Source organism: Natator depressus, chromosome 6 (genome assembly GCF_965152275.1).
Source record: "Natator depressus isolate rNatDep1 chromosome 6, rNatDep2.hap1, whole genome shotgun sequence".
Classification (NCBI taxonomy): domain Eukaryota; kingdom Metazoa; phylum Chordata; order Testudines; family Cheloniidae; genus Natator; species Natator depressus.
In genome coordinates, this window is record NC_134239.1 from 15400111 (window position 1) to 15415268 (window position 15158).

Genomic DNA, 15158 nt, shown 5'->3' on the forward strand with positions numbered 1-15158 from the left:
TCCTTTTGCTGTCTCTTGCTCTGATTTTTTCAGATGGATTTGCAGATGGCCTTTCACCGTTCTTCCACTCCGCACCCTGGTGCCACCCGTCAAATGTTCTTTCCCATCTGGATTTCTCACCAGCTCTACCTCCTCCTCTTTATGGAGACACCACAGGCCTGGCCAGTGGACCCTACCTGTCAGATGTTCACCGTTCAGTGTTCCTGGTTGGAGGGGCAGAGGAAGCTGGAATAGAACAGGGAGGATGGGCTGCAGACAGAACCAAATAAGACACCATGGGGATGATGCTAGCTGACACTAATGTAAACATTTTCAGACACCATGTTTATTGGCTGTTTAAAGTGCTTCTAAATATCAACCTTTTAGTTCAGCTCTGTTCTCAGTCCTAGTGGCTCCTTCTGCCCACTTGTGGGTGGAGACTGACTAGCCAGCAGAGGACATCCATTCAATGGAATGTGTATGCTCAGCACAAACTTACTGAAGGGCAGGGAATGGCACAATCCTGCCTATGTTGCTCTGGGAGGCTCAAATCTCCTCCTTGGTGGACAGGGATTAAAGACAGCATCTGACATTGTAACTGTCAGTACATCAGAAGCGTGATCAGGCACTGAACTGTCAGAACATCTTTCCCCAGCTGAGCAATATAACACTTTTCACTCTCCGCTCCTTGTGACCCCCCATTTCTCTGGCTCTGAGGGTGGGAATCAGACCACGCTTGACCTGAATCACTGATACTTAGAAGGTGGTAAGGCCCTTTACTCCCTCAGCTAGGGTCTCTTAGGCACAAAACAGACTGTATTCCCTTGTTTATCTGTGGGATGGTCTCATTTACCCTACAGAAAAATCTTTCACCTGAAAGTTTGTCACTTATTTTAAACCCCCAAACTGTGGCAACTTGAGTGTATTTATTTCTTTTCCCCCTCTCCTCCGATAAATCATCTCTGCAGTAGGGAGGAGCAACTTGGACACTGTCACTCTGTACCTCTCCTGATGCTTCTGTTCCTTTGGGTCCTTCCTTGTCTATCCATATGAGGAAAGTTCTAAGGTTGCTTTCCCCTATATTACTTGTACATGAGGCAATCACTAGTGAAAGGCTCTTCAGAGAGAGGGAGACCTCCATGAAATCTAATAATCCCTCTGCAGTTACACAGAGGGCAAATGACATGTTCCCCTCCAGGGTCAGATGTGAGTGGAGCAGAGGACTCTGCCTCACTCAGTGCTTAAGGAGACACCACTCACTCTGAATTTATATCAGCTGTTATCTGTATAGGTACTGTTCTAAAGGCACAATCATCTATACAGAAGCCTCTTTCTGAATAAAGACTTCAATTCAGTGACCACTGCTATAGTGTATTCAGTATGTAGTGGGGTGGGTGGGTCATCTGGGAGGAAGTGTTTTTGGGTGGGGCAAGTTTCCTTAGGAACTTCAATGATGCAGCATGAGAGGTCCATCTTCCTGACTTGATCAGATGTGCAGCAATACAGGCTCTAACTTAATACCCCACAGAGGATCTGACGCTCCTTGGATGGCCCCTTAACCATCCCCTCTGGCCTCCAACATACACAGGACATAGAGGCACAGGCACAAGACTATGCCACTGTAGGAAAGCTTTATTAATCCAAAATGATCACTGGTTACCCCAACCTGCCCCTTGCACCTCCATGTTTACTGCATGCAACTCAGCCACCTTTGGAGCTGAGGGGCAGATCTCCACAGCAATGCCTGCCCTGGAGAGCCTACCACTACAAGATGGGCTGCACTCAGGAGGGACCTCACACCTGCTGAGGAAGGAACCTTGATCCTCCTTCCAGGCACCTGTCCCTGATATTTTTCCCTCCTACCCCTACTTGGTCATTACACTCTGTCTTTCAGAAAGAACTTGCCCCAGTAGCGCCCCTTCTGTGACAGATCGTAGGGGCTCAGCACCTTGCGGCTCCCCAGCATGTTGGAGGTGATGACACGCTCAAAGGTCCATGGGTTCTGATTTTTGCATCTTCTCTCCTCTTCCGCCTGGCGCATCTCCTCCAGGGACTGGCAGCTGACTGCCTTGGCTGGGAACGGCAGCTTCTTGGCCACCTGTGTGAGGAAGTGCTCCACCTCCCCGAACTCACAGTGCCCACCCACTTCCAAAATGAGGCAGCCACATTTCACTGCTGTCACATAGTGGTCGATGGCACCTTTGCCCCCGCCCATACGCTGGCCTAGGCTCTTGCGGGTGATGGGCTTGTAAGGGGCTGGGATGCGCCACATGGCGAACATGATCTTGGGATCCAGGTGACGATTGATGGTTAGGCGCATCATTTCAAAGTGACCCCAATGAAGGTAACCACCGCCCAATGCCTGCAAGGAGAGAGAGCAAGCACAGGAGGAGTTATGACTCAGATACAGGTGAAGGGGCTTCTTTTGCCACCTATTTACAGTTGTTCTCACTCATACCACTTCCATGCTCTCTCTTGGCCTCAGTTAGCTTATGTCTTCACCCTGGATGGAGTAAGCCCTAATGGTCTCAGCTACCTCAGCTGAAAAGGTCAGCTCCTGGGGTTCTGTTTTCCTTGCTCTGGCTGAATCACCCCAAAGGTGACCCCAATTTGTATCTTCCCTCCTCTCCCACTCACCAAAATGCCATATTGTCCCTGGGTGAACTCAGTGGCCTCAGTGGATGGGCCACGGATGTCACGTAGGTTTTTGAATTCCCGCCTCACTTTAGGTACACTTGGAACTTTGTCCATGAACTTCAGTTTGGGTCTGTCAGGGATGGAGACGTCTGGAAGGATGAACAAAAAGAGGTGTCAGTATGCCCCACAGGCACCCCCACTCTCTCACTGGGGCAGATGGGCACAGATCTGTGGCTACAGGGTGCAAATATGGAACCATCAGTAGGGGAACATCAGCTAGTTTTCCTCACTGAGCTTCTGAAACTGTGTGGCCACGGACCTGAGCCTATGCATCTTATAACTAGTATGTTGAATCAAGCAAAGGGAGACATGGGCTCAGAACGCTGATTTCTCTAAGGATAGGCAAGAAGGCAGCTTGGGTTAGTCCCCTGCTTAAGAAACTACTTCTTGACAATAGTAATAATACTGCCAATTCTCTTGGTCATTAATGCTTCCTTTTAGGGCAGATGACTGAGAATGATAGGGGCCTCCTGCTATTTATCCCCAAAATTCCCTTCCCACCCCTTGAAGCTTAAGGGATGAACAAGCCATCCTAAAATGGCAAAGGTCTGTCCTCTCATACCAAACCCAGAGGGTGGTTATGGATTACTGTTCCTCCACCTCAAAACCCTCATCTACACAGTCCCACAAGACTCCATTCCTCTCCTCCATTTTATCTATCATCTACATGATAGCGGTGGGAGAGGCTGGTGAGACAATACAGACTTAAGGGTATGACTACTCTACAGCAGCTGCACAGCTACAGAAGGGTTTTCTGTTGATGTAGGTAGTCCACCCCCCAAGGGATGATAGCTAGGTTGAGGTGATGATGCACTCAAAGGTCCATGGGTTGTGGTGGTTGTGTCTTCTCTCCTCTTCTGCAGTGGGGGTTAGGTTGACCTAACTGTGTGGAAATTTCTCAGCCCTAAGTGATGTAGCTAGGTCAACCTAAATTTTAGGTGTAGACAGGCCTAAGTACCAGCTTTACTGCTTCTTTACATCAAACATAAGCAGCAGAGCTTCCCTTCAATCTCAATATCAAGCCAAAATCAGCACTTGGATGAAGAGCAGCTGGCAAAAATTATTACTACTCAGTCTTGCCTGGAATCAAGAGAGAAATACAAATATGTGGGAGGTATTTAGACAGCAGGGTGAGGCAAGGCAAAGGGCTTGTTAGCTCAAAGCCCCTAGATTCTGTCTGCTTCCCACACTGGTCCAAAACCCAAATGCATTAGCCTTTAGAAAATGGTACATGACCCCTCTCCCTAGGTGTTAAAAAAAGAAATAGGACAACCTAGAGCAAATGAATGGTGTGTTCTCCTGACAAGGGAGATATGCAACTAGGTATATTTTCCAAAGCTATTAAAAAAATAAGAATTTATACACTCCTACTCTGAAATCCTCCCTGATAGCAAGGATGACAAAACGCTTCCTCCGCCCCTCACAGTGAGATCAATAATATGCCTCCTGGTTAACCCATGCTCCCTCAAGAGATGGTGACGATGTGCTTAGTCAATACCCCACCACACCGCAAAAATCATTAATATGCTTTCTATAATGCTCTCCCCTCACCTACCACTCCAGCCCCCACTCAACATCTTCCCGCAACACTTTTCCAAGGGAGGTGACAAATGCATCCAACATTACAAGACACCCGCTGCCCTTCTGTCTTGGCATTTCTCCATGCCCGGCACTCACTGGTATAATCCTGGGGAAGCACGTAGCTCTTCAGGCCAGCACTGAGGACTCTGGCACAAAAAGGATCTGGAAAATAAGAGAGAGGAGATGTAGAGAGACCGTACACAGATCCTTGGTCCTTTAATAAAAGCACCAGCAGGAGGCAGAGCTGAGACGGTCGCCGTTAACCAGCCACCAGAACATGACCTAGACCCCCGGCACAGAGCGAAGCTGCAACCTGCGGCCTTGACAGGGCGCCGTTCGCTGGGGAGCGCACAGCGCTCCTGAGAGCAGGCAAAGCGGCACGCTCCCCAATTTGCAGACGGGGAGAGGGAGGCATGGCAGCCTGGGAGAGGACTCCCACTTGCCCCCTCACCCAGAACTGGACTAGAACCCAGGAGTCCGGCTCCCAGGCCCCCGCGAACGGGGCCGTCCAACGGAACGGATCATAGAATCTCAGGGTTGGAAGGGACCACAGGACGTCATCTAGTCCAACCCCCTGCTCAAAGCAGGACCAATCCCCAATTTTTGCCCCAGATCCCTAAATGGCCCCTCAAGGATTGAACTAACAACCCGGGGTTTAGCAGGCCAATGCTCAAACCACTGAGCTAGCCCTCCCCGCAACGGTGGCCGGCGAGGGACACTAGCCCAAGGAGAGCCCCGCATTGGGCGGACAACACCCCGGCAGCGCCCAACGGGGGACCATCCCCGGCTCATAGGGGCTGGAAAGGGCGTTCGCTTGGCGACCTTCTGACCTCCGGGAACCTTTGGCGGCGCGCGGAGACGGCGCGCGAGTCGCCTCCACATGGTCGCGCGCCGCTCCGGAGGGTGGGACTGTCCTCCCGCCGGGATGCCCCCGAAACGAGGCTGCCTTAGGCGCTGTACTGAGAAGCTCCTCACGGCGGGGGAAAGCGGAAGGGGAGGGGGAAATGGCCACAGGGCGCCGCCATCTTTGGAGTGCTCTTTAAGCCGTCCGGGAGGAACCACTTCCGATAATCCTGTAGGCATGTTGCACTGGGGGAAACAAGAGTCAGGAGGTTTGGTTCCGGAACTATGGGGTTCCAGCCTGCAAGGCCGGCGGAAGCGAAGCAGTCGGGAGCGGACCAGATCCCCAGGGGGCGCTGTTGCCACCCCTTCCCCCCATCAGCCTCGTCCTAGAAAGTATGGGCTGGGGGGAGGGGGTGCCCCCCCATGAGTCTTTGCAGCCACAAAGGGGGATGGGGTGCAGCAGGCCTGGGAATCGGGACTTCTGGGTTCCATACCAGCTCAGGGAGGGGAAGGGGTCCAGTTAGGGTGACCATATGTCCCATTTTGTGGACAGTCCCGTTTTTAAGTCCTGCCCCAGCCATCCTGACTTTTTGGCAAAACGGTGCATTTGTCCCATTTGCTCTTCCCAAATGATCATCAGCTGGCAAGAGCAAACTGGACAAACACAGTTTTGCCAGAAACGTGGGATGCAATGCTGTGCGGGCTGTGGAGGAATGTGCGGGAAGCGGGATAGCGGCCACGCCAGACCTGCTCCAGAGAGCAGCTTGGGCCGGCCCCGTGTACGGGAGGGCATCCTCAGGCTGGCCTCATGCACTGTAGGGGTGTGTGGGGGGGTGTCTCGGGTGGACCCGTGGGGCAGGAGACAGGGAGGGCTCAGACTGGCTTCACACACGGCTGGCCCTGTGGGGTGTCCTGTTTTCCCTTTGAGAAAATATGGTCACCCTAGTGGTTAGAGCAGGGGGGCTGGGAGCCAGGAGTCCTGGGTTCTATGCGCCCTTCCCCTCATGCTGCGGGAGCCTTTCAACCACATTATACCCCCGCCCTGCTGGACACTGAGGCTCTCCCATATTATCCCCCTAGCCTATAATCCACAGTGGGGACTAGTACGCAGTGTGAACCATGCAGGAATGGCCTGATCGGGGGCAGGAAATCTTTTAGCATGTGGGTCCTCAGCCCCCTTCCCTTTCATTATGGCAAGGTGGGAGGGGAGCCCTGGAACTCCTTTCTGCTGTAATGTGGGGTCACATGCAACATCACCAACCCCAAGCATTCTGATACCTTGAGTCGGCTCTCCCCAAATCTCCATGAAATAATGAGATTTATATAGCGATAGATAGACAGATATATAGAGAGTTCATTTTCTTTGCCTTCTGGGTTCTGAGCCTCTAGGGAGCTCTCAGGTCATGTTTCTCAGCTTTTCATTGAAAAAACTGTCTGCTGCCTGCCTAATGGGAGATCACCTCCAGCCGAGTGTCCTCAGCCACCCAACATCCAGCTGCCAACCTTGGCATGAGTCGCACCAACATTTGTTCCATTGGATGGTGCTGTTCCAATGCAGGGAGCTGGAAATGGGGGTGATGGGAGTCACGATTCTCTCCCCAACTCTGGGAGGGGAGTGCAGTCTAATGGGTTAGAAACACCAATTATTGCAAGACTTGCAATTTAATTCCAAGAATTGGCGATGTCCTGCATGGTATATGGGTGTATCAACCCTGCAATGGCCCATCTAGGGTTAACCACACTCTGTGGGATGAAGAAGCCAGGCCCCCTTGCCCTTGCTGACAAGGGATAAAAGGCAGCAGCTCAGCTCAGTTTAGGATGACTGAGGAGGAGAGTGAATGTGTGTTGCAGACTTCAGGCTGCAGGAGCCCTAGGCTGCAGAGGCCAACCATGCTGAGGCCCCTACACACACCCAGTCAACCACTGAGGATGATGGAGAAGAGTTAGTTGACACCAGGAGACTAACTACACTGAAAGTGAAGGTGGGAAGTGACCCAGGAGAATGGACTGGATGCAGAGAGCGACTGAGCCTGAACACAGGAGGAATTGGTTTCTCAGGGCCCTGGGTCGGGACTCAGTGGAGTAAGGTGGATCTGGGTCTCCCACACCGCACCCACCACTGGGGCAGTCACCACCCCAAGGAACACACTCTACTGCTCAAGGGCAACCATGTAAACTCTGGCCGCTGGGCTGCGCTGCCCTGAAGACAGGGACTGTCATAACCATATAGCTAAGGGTAGCCTAGAATTCCTCCTTACCTGTAAGGGGTTAAGAAGCTCAAATAACCTGGTTGGCACCTGACCAAAAGGACCAATGGGGAAAGAAGATACTTTCAAAGGGGGCGGGGTGGGGGAGGCTTTGTTTTATGTGTTCTCTTGGGAAGCAGAGAAGCATTAGGTCAGAAAACTCCTTCTCCTATAAACCATCTTAAAAGTCTCTCATATTATAAAAATTGTAAGTAAAAGCCAGGCAAGGTGTATTAGATTATCTTCTGTTCTGTTTGTGAATTTTTCTTTTGCTGGAGGGAGGTTTATTCCTGTTTTTTGTAACTTTGAAACTAAGCCTAGAGGAAGGCCTGCTGTGTTTCTGAATCTTTTGTTACCCTGTAAAGTGATTTTACAGATGTGATTTTTATCTTTTTTTTTTTTAATAAAATCCTTCTTTTAAGAACCTGACTAATTTCTCTATTGTCCTAAGAGCCAGGAGTTTGGGTCTGTGATCACTTTGTAACCAATTGATTGGGATATTATTTTCAAGCCTCCCCAGGAAAGAGGATGTAAGGGCTTGGGGGGATATTTTGGGGGAATAGGAACTCCAAGTGGTCCTTTCCCTGATTCTTTGTTAAATCACTTGGTGGTGGCAGCGTACCCTCCAAGGGCAAAGAATTTGTGCCTTGGGGAAGTTTTAACCTAAGCTGGTAGAAATAAGCTTAGGGGGTCTTTCATCTGGGTCCCCACATCTGTACCCTAGAGTTCAGAGTGGGGAGGGAACCCTGACAGGGACAGTTGTATTGACCCCAGAGGCAGGGCCCTGTTACCCTAGGGACAAGAGACAGCCTGGGAAACTCTTGCCACTTGACCTGTCATCTCCGTTTTTTGTCTTTCTTGGCCCAGCACCTGTGGCGGGGTATATCAACCCCATGACAGTACGGAAAAGGTTGAGACCCACTGCTTGATGGCATCCCGTTGTTTTTCAAAAGAGATCGTCCCATCCTGGGGCCACTTTAGAATGTTACCATTCCCCTGGAATGCCAGACACTTTATTGATACCGTCTTGTTATCCTGAAGTGTATGGCCCAATCTGAGGGCTTGTTAAAAGGGAAGAGCTTTATCAATCCCCTAGTGTTGGTTAGGAAGCAATGTCCTGTTCTAGGGACCTCTTTAAATGGGGAGAAAATTTAATGGTATCCCTGTGAAAGAAGGGCCTATTCTGGAGCCTCTTTAGACAGAAAGAACTTTATCAATATACACTGATCAAATTTGCAAACTGTACGGGGGAAAACATTTTTTCAGGAGCTGTATCTTGGGGATCCCTTGGCCAAATGCCCCTACATTTGGAACACTAACTCTTGCAAGCACGTTATGAGGCACAGCAAGTTTCAAGGAAATCCAAATAACCGTGTGGATTTTAGAAGTACTTAGAAAAGTCAAGCTTTAAACAGAAAGCTGGTCTCAATCTTAACTCACGCAGACTTAAGACTTAATGTGGCCAGCTTTAATCTGGGTGTGAGCTGATCTGAGTCCTCTTTAGAAGCAGGAAATCACATCTGTCCCTAGAGCTTGCTGGTAGAGACTATCCCAAATTGGGGAGCCCTTCAGAAGCCGAGAGCTTTGTTGAGAGCCCAGTGTCACACCTCAGATTGAAATAAACACTCAGCGATCCATGAGAACCAGAGAACTCCTTTTATTTGCCCTTGACAGCCCTGTGATGGGCTGGGCATGTATCTCCTCAGCCTAGAGGGGTCTTGAAGGGCGACAGAAGAGGCCTCTCCTGCTCTTGATTGCATCCCCTTCCTCCCCCAGGCCACCTGTGTGCTCAGTATGTGCTGAAGATGGCCTCAATATGCTCGTTGTTACTTGGTATGTAGCTGTCGACACCTGGAAGAAATGGGACAGGATGATAAAGCAGGAGTGGTGCTGCTCAGATGGAATTCACTCTCGCTGTTGCCTCCCTCCTATGAAACGCCCCGCTTGGACGGAACTGATGCAACTCTGAGGACAAGCACGTTCCCCTGCCAGGTGGTTGTCAACAGCCGTCCCGCCCACTCCCTTCCCCTCAGACCCCGCACCTTGCTCCAGGGGCTCTGTGCCGTTGAGGAACTGCCAGTAGGTCTTGTCATTGGAGTTGGCAGCCCGGTTGTTGATGGAGACCACCATGAGGCCCCAGGATGTCTGCTCTGTTTCATAGCTGCAAGGGGAACGAAGGCAAAAGTCAGGAGGGAGCCGGGGTGACAGGGTGGAGGGTACAGTTGTCGGCTGCAGGGAAGGAGAGGGATGTAGAGGGGATGGATCAGGAGAGAGACAGAGGCAAACAGGGAAACTGACGCACCAGTAGGGAGAGAATGATCAAAAAGGAGGATGAACCTGTAGCCACATGAGGCCTGCCTTGCTCACCTGAAGTCCTGTGGATTGTCCTGCTGAGCTGCTTGCAGGACGGAGAGCAGCACAGAGCCTTTGGTTACGCTCACGGAGATGGTGTGGGTGAAGTGTTGCCCCCTGAGGTGGTTGATGATGGTGTATTTCACCATGACTGAGCAGAGAGAGGATATAGGAGCATCTGGTCACCCTAGTGGTTAGAGCGCTTATTGTGATCCTGGGCCAGCCGCAGGGTGTGAAGGAGACCCATTCCAGTAGCCTTCTACCAACCAGGGAAACCCCCAACACTGGGATTATTTGGGGCCAGTGGAGCAGAGGCCAGGATCAGGGCCGGTGAGCTCAGACCTCTACCAAGGTAAAGCAGCAGGTGAGAGATTTTGGGACCCTGGGGTCATTGTTGCATTGCTCCAAGGGGCTGGGGAAGTGGCTGGTGGGGGAAGGGGCTACAGAGCGATCCTTACCCTTATCTGATGAGCAGCTGAGTCTGATCACATTCAGGTAGGTTTTGCCCACGAGAGAAGGGAGGATCTGGGCAGCGGCCATGGGGTTGTTGAAGGCTCCCTGGGAGATCTCGGTGAGCACCTTGGCTAGCGTCTGTGAGCAGCTCCAGTCCCCGGTGGGATAGGACACCGAAGTGACATTGAGCGCCTGTCAAAAGAGGAGGGAGAAGCCTCTAACAGAGCAGGGCATGGTGGGCTGGGACCTCAACTCAGTCATGCCACAGCCAGACCCATGGCTCAAGGTGTGTTGAGGGCTCTGCACCAGGCCAGTGCTTCCAGCAGGGAGGGGGTGGGGATTTGGTACCTGAAGAGCCAAGCCGATGCTGTATATATTGGTGGTGTTGGTCTCCACGGCCCTGAGGATCTGCTGTCGGAGCTTGTACAGTGCTTCGTGGATGGGCGCTAGGATCCTGCTCTGCTCAGCCTTCACCAGCCCATTGTGCACGCAGGTCAGTGCAAGAGTCGCCATGGCTCCAGTGTCTGCAAATCAGCCCCCGCCCCATCGTCACCACGACCATTGGGGGTGGAAGGAGACAGCAAGGGTGGTTAGAGCAGCACATTCTCCGGAGCATGGCTCCATGCAGCTGGCAGGGAGGGGCAGTGAGGAGGAGGACAGGGTAATGGGGGCACAGATGGGCAAGCAGGGGGCAATGATGGGGAGGTTCAGCAGCAGGTATGTTAGGGGTGAGGTCAGTGAGCAGAGCAGGGTGCCTAATTGGAAGCAAGCCCCAGTGGCACTGGGGATCAGTAGTGGGAGGGGCTGGCATTCTTGGCTGCGGCTCTTACCCACAAAGAAGTCCTTGGCCAGTGCCTCCTTGGCCAGGCTTACTGCTGCCTCACTGACATTGGCCCCCTCCAGGCACAGAGCCAGGGTGTCCAGGCTGAGCTGGTAGAACGTTGTCTTGGGTGTGCTGTGGTCACCTGAAAAGCACCAGAGCAGGAGTGACTGAACATTGGGCCACCGAGACACAACGGGCCTCCCCTCCCTTAAAGGTTGTGTCTGTATATCAGGCGGGGAAGTGCACCCCTTGTCCTGGTCCTCATCTGTGCTGTACCCACTGTGGACACAGAAGGTGACCTTCGAGGTGCTAAGCTCTCAGGACAACACTTTCCAACAGTGCCCACTCACTTGGGTAAAGAAAAAGAGCAAAGATCCCAGTGATTCCCTCAGTCCAAATGGTGGCGCAGTGCTGACCTGAGCAACTGCTGCCTCCAGGGAGATTTGCAGAGGACACTCCTCCTGGACAGAAAGATCCCAGGCGCACTTGGGCAGGACCCCAAAGGTGCAAGGAGACCTGGAGTCCAGTCCCTAAGGCTCTTCCCTGATTAGAATACTAATAGCTAGCTCTTGTATAGTGCTTTTTGTCCATAGATCTCGAAGCGCTTAACAAAGAAGGTCAGGATCATTATTTGCACAGATGGCAAAACCGAGGTACAGAATGGTGTGGTGACTTGCTCAAGGTCTCCCAGCAGGCCAGTGGCAGACCTGGGAGCAGAACCCAGTCCTGCTGAGTCCTGGTCCAATTCTTATGCCTTTGAAGCCCTGCTCCCCCTCTTACTCAAGTAGGTCAACTCCTCCTTGGTTTTCAACTTCAAGACTTCAACCAAGTTGATGTTGGCTGTGATGCACTTGGGATCCTCGCAGGATGAGATGAGGGCGAGGATGTAGAGGGCCACCTGGCCAGAGGTCATTTCTTCAGGACAAGGAGTGGAAGTGGAGGAGAGAGAGAGAAAGTGTAATCAACTCATCAGGGGGTCCTCGGCACAGCACAGATCATGTCTTTCCTATGTTTCCTTGTGTTAAAGCTATAACAGATTGCATGTCTGAAACACCAGGAGGAGTGAGAGTGTCAGTGCACGGGCTGGGGGCAGCCAGCACAGCATGTGTTGTTATCAAAGCTAAGTGGGCTTGTGATAGGGCTTTGTTAGGATGGGCAATATTTGAGGGACACTTGCATGCTACACAGGGGTGATGGTGACTTACTGCTCTTCCTCTGGAGTCGGTATGGCCTCCAGGACCTTGCTAGAGTGCTAGGAGGTGCTGTCTATCAGATGGGCTATAAAACTGAGGTCCTGAGCACTCGTGTGTAATTTAGATCCCGTATTGCTCTTCATGACAGCAAGGCTGTTAAGCCTGCAGTCTTGTCTGAATTCCAGCTCTAACAACATCCTTCCTCCTGAAATTCCACCTTAGATTTATTATTATTTCTACTAGGATAGCATCTAAGAGGCCTGGTTGATATCTGGGCCCTGTTGTGCTAGGCACTGTACATCCCTGCAGTACGAGAGAGTTCCTGCCCCAAAGAACCTCCAGTCGAAATCAACAAAGATTTTTGTTCTATGTCTGTATAGCACCTTGCATAATCAGATCCTGGTCCATGACTGGGACTCCTAGGTGCTATCATAATACACCTAATAAATAATAATTGTCCCCATTTTACTGATGGGGAACTGAGGCCCAGAGAGACTCCCAAGGGAGTAAGTGGCAGAGTTAGGAATAGAACCCAGTTTTCTTCATGTCCCAGGCCATCTGCCCTCCCGTTTCCATTGAACACAGGATTTGTCTCTATTTCCTGTGCTAAACCATTGTATGGTGTTGCTGTGAGGGATTATAAAATGCTGTTCCCCAGAGGTAGCTGGATGAAAGGATCTCAGACTGGGATGAAAACAGCTATAGAAATACATAGGGGGAGGAGCAGCTACTGCTGTAGTCAATCTTCCTATTCTAGCCACCCTCCCTTTCCTCTGGTTTTCAGTGGTTCATAAGTTACAGAGACTTTCTCCTGTTTGTTTTATTTGAGAAATTGTCCAAGATCCTGTAATTAGAGCCTTTATCCTAGTGATACAGCCACTCAAGGGGGCACAATTAAGGCTAGATATGAAATCTTACTTGTCAGTGTGTAACCTGGAAATGTAATGTCCTCTTCACCGGTTGCATGTGTGTGGTGTGGGAGAGGGCCAGGGTGTTAACATGGAATATTAATACAATCCCCTCCAAACTCAGCAAAATGTGCCTGGAAGGAATATTCTTTGCTATTGCCACTAGGGGTCAGCATTTACATCCTTCCTTACAATAGCTGCTGGGGAAACCTGGTCACTAGATCCTTCCGGATCAGTGATCATACAAAATCAGGATGGCAGAAGGGTCAGACTGGTTGAGCAGCAGCAGAAAGGACTGGCTAGGCAGCATGGCAGCAGCAAAGGATGGGGGGGCTATCATGGATCACAAATTGAATATGAACCAGCAGTGCAATGCTATTGCGAAAAAGGCAACTGTCATTCTGGGTGGTTTCTGGGGTGTATTAACAGCAGTGTTGTATATAAGACAGGAATGGTAGTTTTTCTGCTCTACTCAGCACTGGTGAGGCCTCAGCTGGAGTCTTGTGTCCAGTTCTGGGTACCACACTTTAAGAAAATTGGGGACATATAGGAGAGAGTCCAGAGGACAGCAACACAAATAAGAGGTTTAGAACACCTGACCTATGAGGAAAGGTTGAATATCTCGGCATATTTAGTCTAGAGAAGAGAAAGCTGAGGGGGAACCTCATAACAGTCTTCAAATATGTAAAAGGTTGTTTTAAAGAGGACAGGGATCAATTGTTCCCCATGTCCATCGAGGGCAGGACGAGAAGGAATCGACTTAGTTTGCAGCAGGGGAGATTTAGGTTATTTATTAGGAAAAAACTTTCTAACTCCGAGGCTAGTTAAGCACTGGAACAGGTTACTCAGAGAGGCTGTGGAATCCCTGTCACTGGAGGGTTTTAAGAACAAGTTGGACAAACCGGTCAGGGATGGTCTAGATTTACGTGGTCCTGCCACAGCAAAAGGGGCTGGACTAGAGGACATCCCAAGGTTCCTTCCAGCCCTACATCTCTGTGATTCTGTGACTAAAGGATATACCAGTTCCTCTTCTAAGGGCAGGATATATGGAGAAGGGACTCGGGGCATGCACAGAAGTCCCGAATCTAATGCCCTTCAAAGTCAATGGAAATCTCCTGTTGACTTCAGTGGGCTTTTGATCCGGCACACAGGGAAGAATATCTAATTTCTGGTGTCCTACCCACTGTGCCTTCCTTGATGACCCTGTCTTTTATCTGCTGCACCAGGAGCTTTTCCTTCGTGCCATCCTGTGTGCCGCCAGCCAGGTTCAAAGCAATCAGGATGCTGGGGTTCGGTGAGCTTTGCAGGACGACAGAGCTCTCCATTCTACGTTGGAGTTCAGTGACCATGTACTGCTGCTTAGCAGGGACAGCTGGAGATGGAGAGAAGCAGACATTCATTCAGGAGGGCATGTGCCCTGGGGAGCCACCTCGGCAGCCCCAGGATATGAATTAAGGAACATGCCCCCCCTGCCCCCTCCCCCCCATGCAGATTCACTTTCTTTGGAGACTCTTGGCTCTCACTGATGCTGGGAACCAGCACCCGTTGTGCCACCTCTGCTTATTTCCTTAGCTGTGCTCAGGGACCACCAGGGAGACATGGAAGTAGCCGAGCCCAGCTATTGCACCCTGCTGGCCCTCTCCGTCATACTCACTGCACTGCTCCGTGGCGCTGGTCGCTGTGCAGAGCATACACACAACAGCTAGGGCCCAGGGGAACATTCTGCGTTTTCTTCTGGGCAACGATTCCTGCTGGGGGCAGAACTCAGGGGTCTCAGAGAGCATTGGCAACCTTCTGTGTCATCCTTTATATGCACAGTCCCAGCCCTCTCCCTATCTCTCCCCCGCCCCATCTCTGATACCATTCATCGTATTCGCTTATCTCAGTTTCAACAACACAGACTCTCAAGGGTTTGGCAAGGTGACTCCGGAGAACAAATACTGGAGCTGGCTGGCAATGGTGGGATCAGCTACACAGCTAGTGGAAGGACATACCAAGAGTCACGTGAGCACCATTGTTATACCCTATCCTTTGGAGAGCAGCCAACCCAACAACCAGAGGTGCCTTCTGGTTGGCTAACCAA

General features: G+C 51.1%; 3 protein-coding genes across 5 annotated transcripts in view; 1 reads left to right on the forward strand and 2 right to left on the reverse strand.

Moving 5' to 3' along the window:
• STX3 (syntaxin 3) overlaps positions 1-1300 on the forward strand; it is a 31939-nt gene extending 30639 nt beyond the window's left edge. The window contains exon 11 of one of the 2 annotated variants that reach the window (XR_012639811.1): positions 34-1300. The gene's annotated coding sequence lies outside the window, so the exon portion shown is untranslated. The remainder of the gene's footprint in view (positions 1-33) is intronic. The other variant, XM_074954611.1, reaches the window with a different exon arrangement.
• Positions 1301-1598: 298 nt separating this feature from the next.
• MRPL16 (mitochondrial ribosomal protein L16) lies at positions 1599-5264 on the reverse strand. Of its 2 annotated transcripts, XM_074954614.1 has the most exons (4): positions 5088-5264; positions 4354-4419; positions 2617-2765; positions 1599-2341 (listed from the first exon to the last, which is right to left on the reverse strand). In XM_074954614.1, exons 1-4 carry the CDS (start codon positions 5137-5139, stop codon positions 1856-1858), a joined length of 753 nt encoding a protein of 250 aa, XP_074810715.1. In that variant the 5' UTR covers positions 5140-5264; the 3' UTR covers positions 1599-1855. The 2 variants fall into 2 exon arrangements, with proteins under 2 accessions (XP_074810715.1, XP_074810716.1); XM_074954615.1 differs by lacking the exon at positions 5088-5264 and having other exon boundaries at positions 4232-4357.
• Positions 5265-9135: 3871 nt separating this feature from the next.
• Positions 9136-14859, reverse strand: CBLIF (cobalamin binding intrinsic factor). The gene is made up of 9 exons (XM_074954604.1): positions 14730-14859; positions 14256-14447; positions 11755-11889; positions 10982-11116; positions 10500-10675; positions 10157-10343; positions 9714-9849; positions 9389-9507; positions 9136-9197 (listed from the first exon to the last, which is right to left on the reverse strand). The coding sequence occupies exons 1-9, from the start codon at positions 14857-14859 to the stop codon at positions 9136-9138; spliced, it is 1272 nt and encodes a 423-aa protein (XP_074810705.1).
• Positions 14860-15158: the final 299 nt, after the last annotated feature.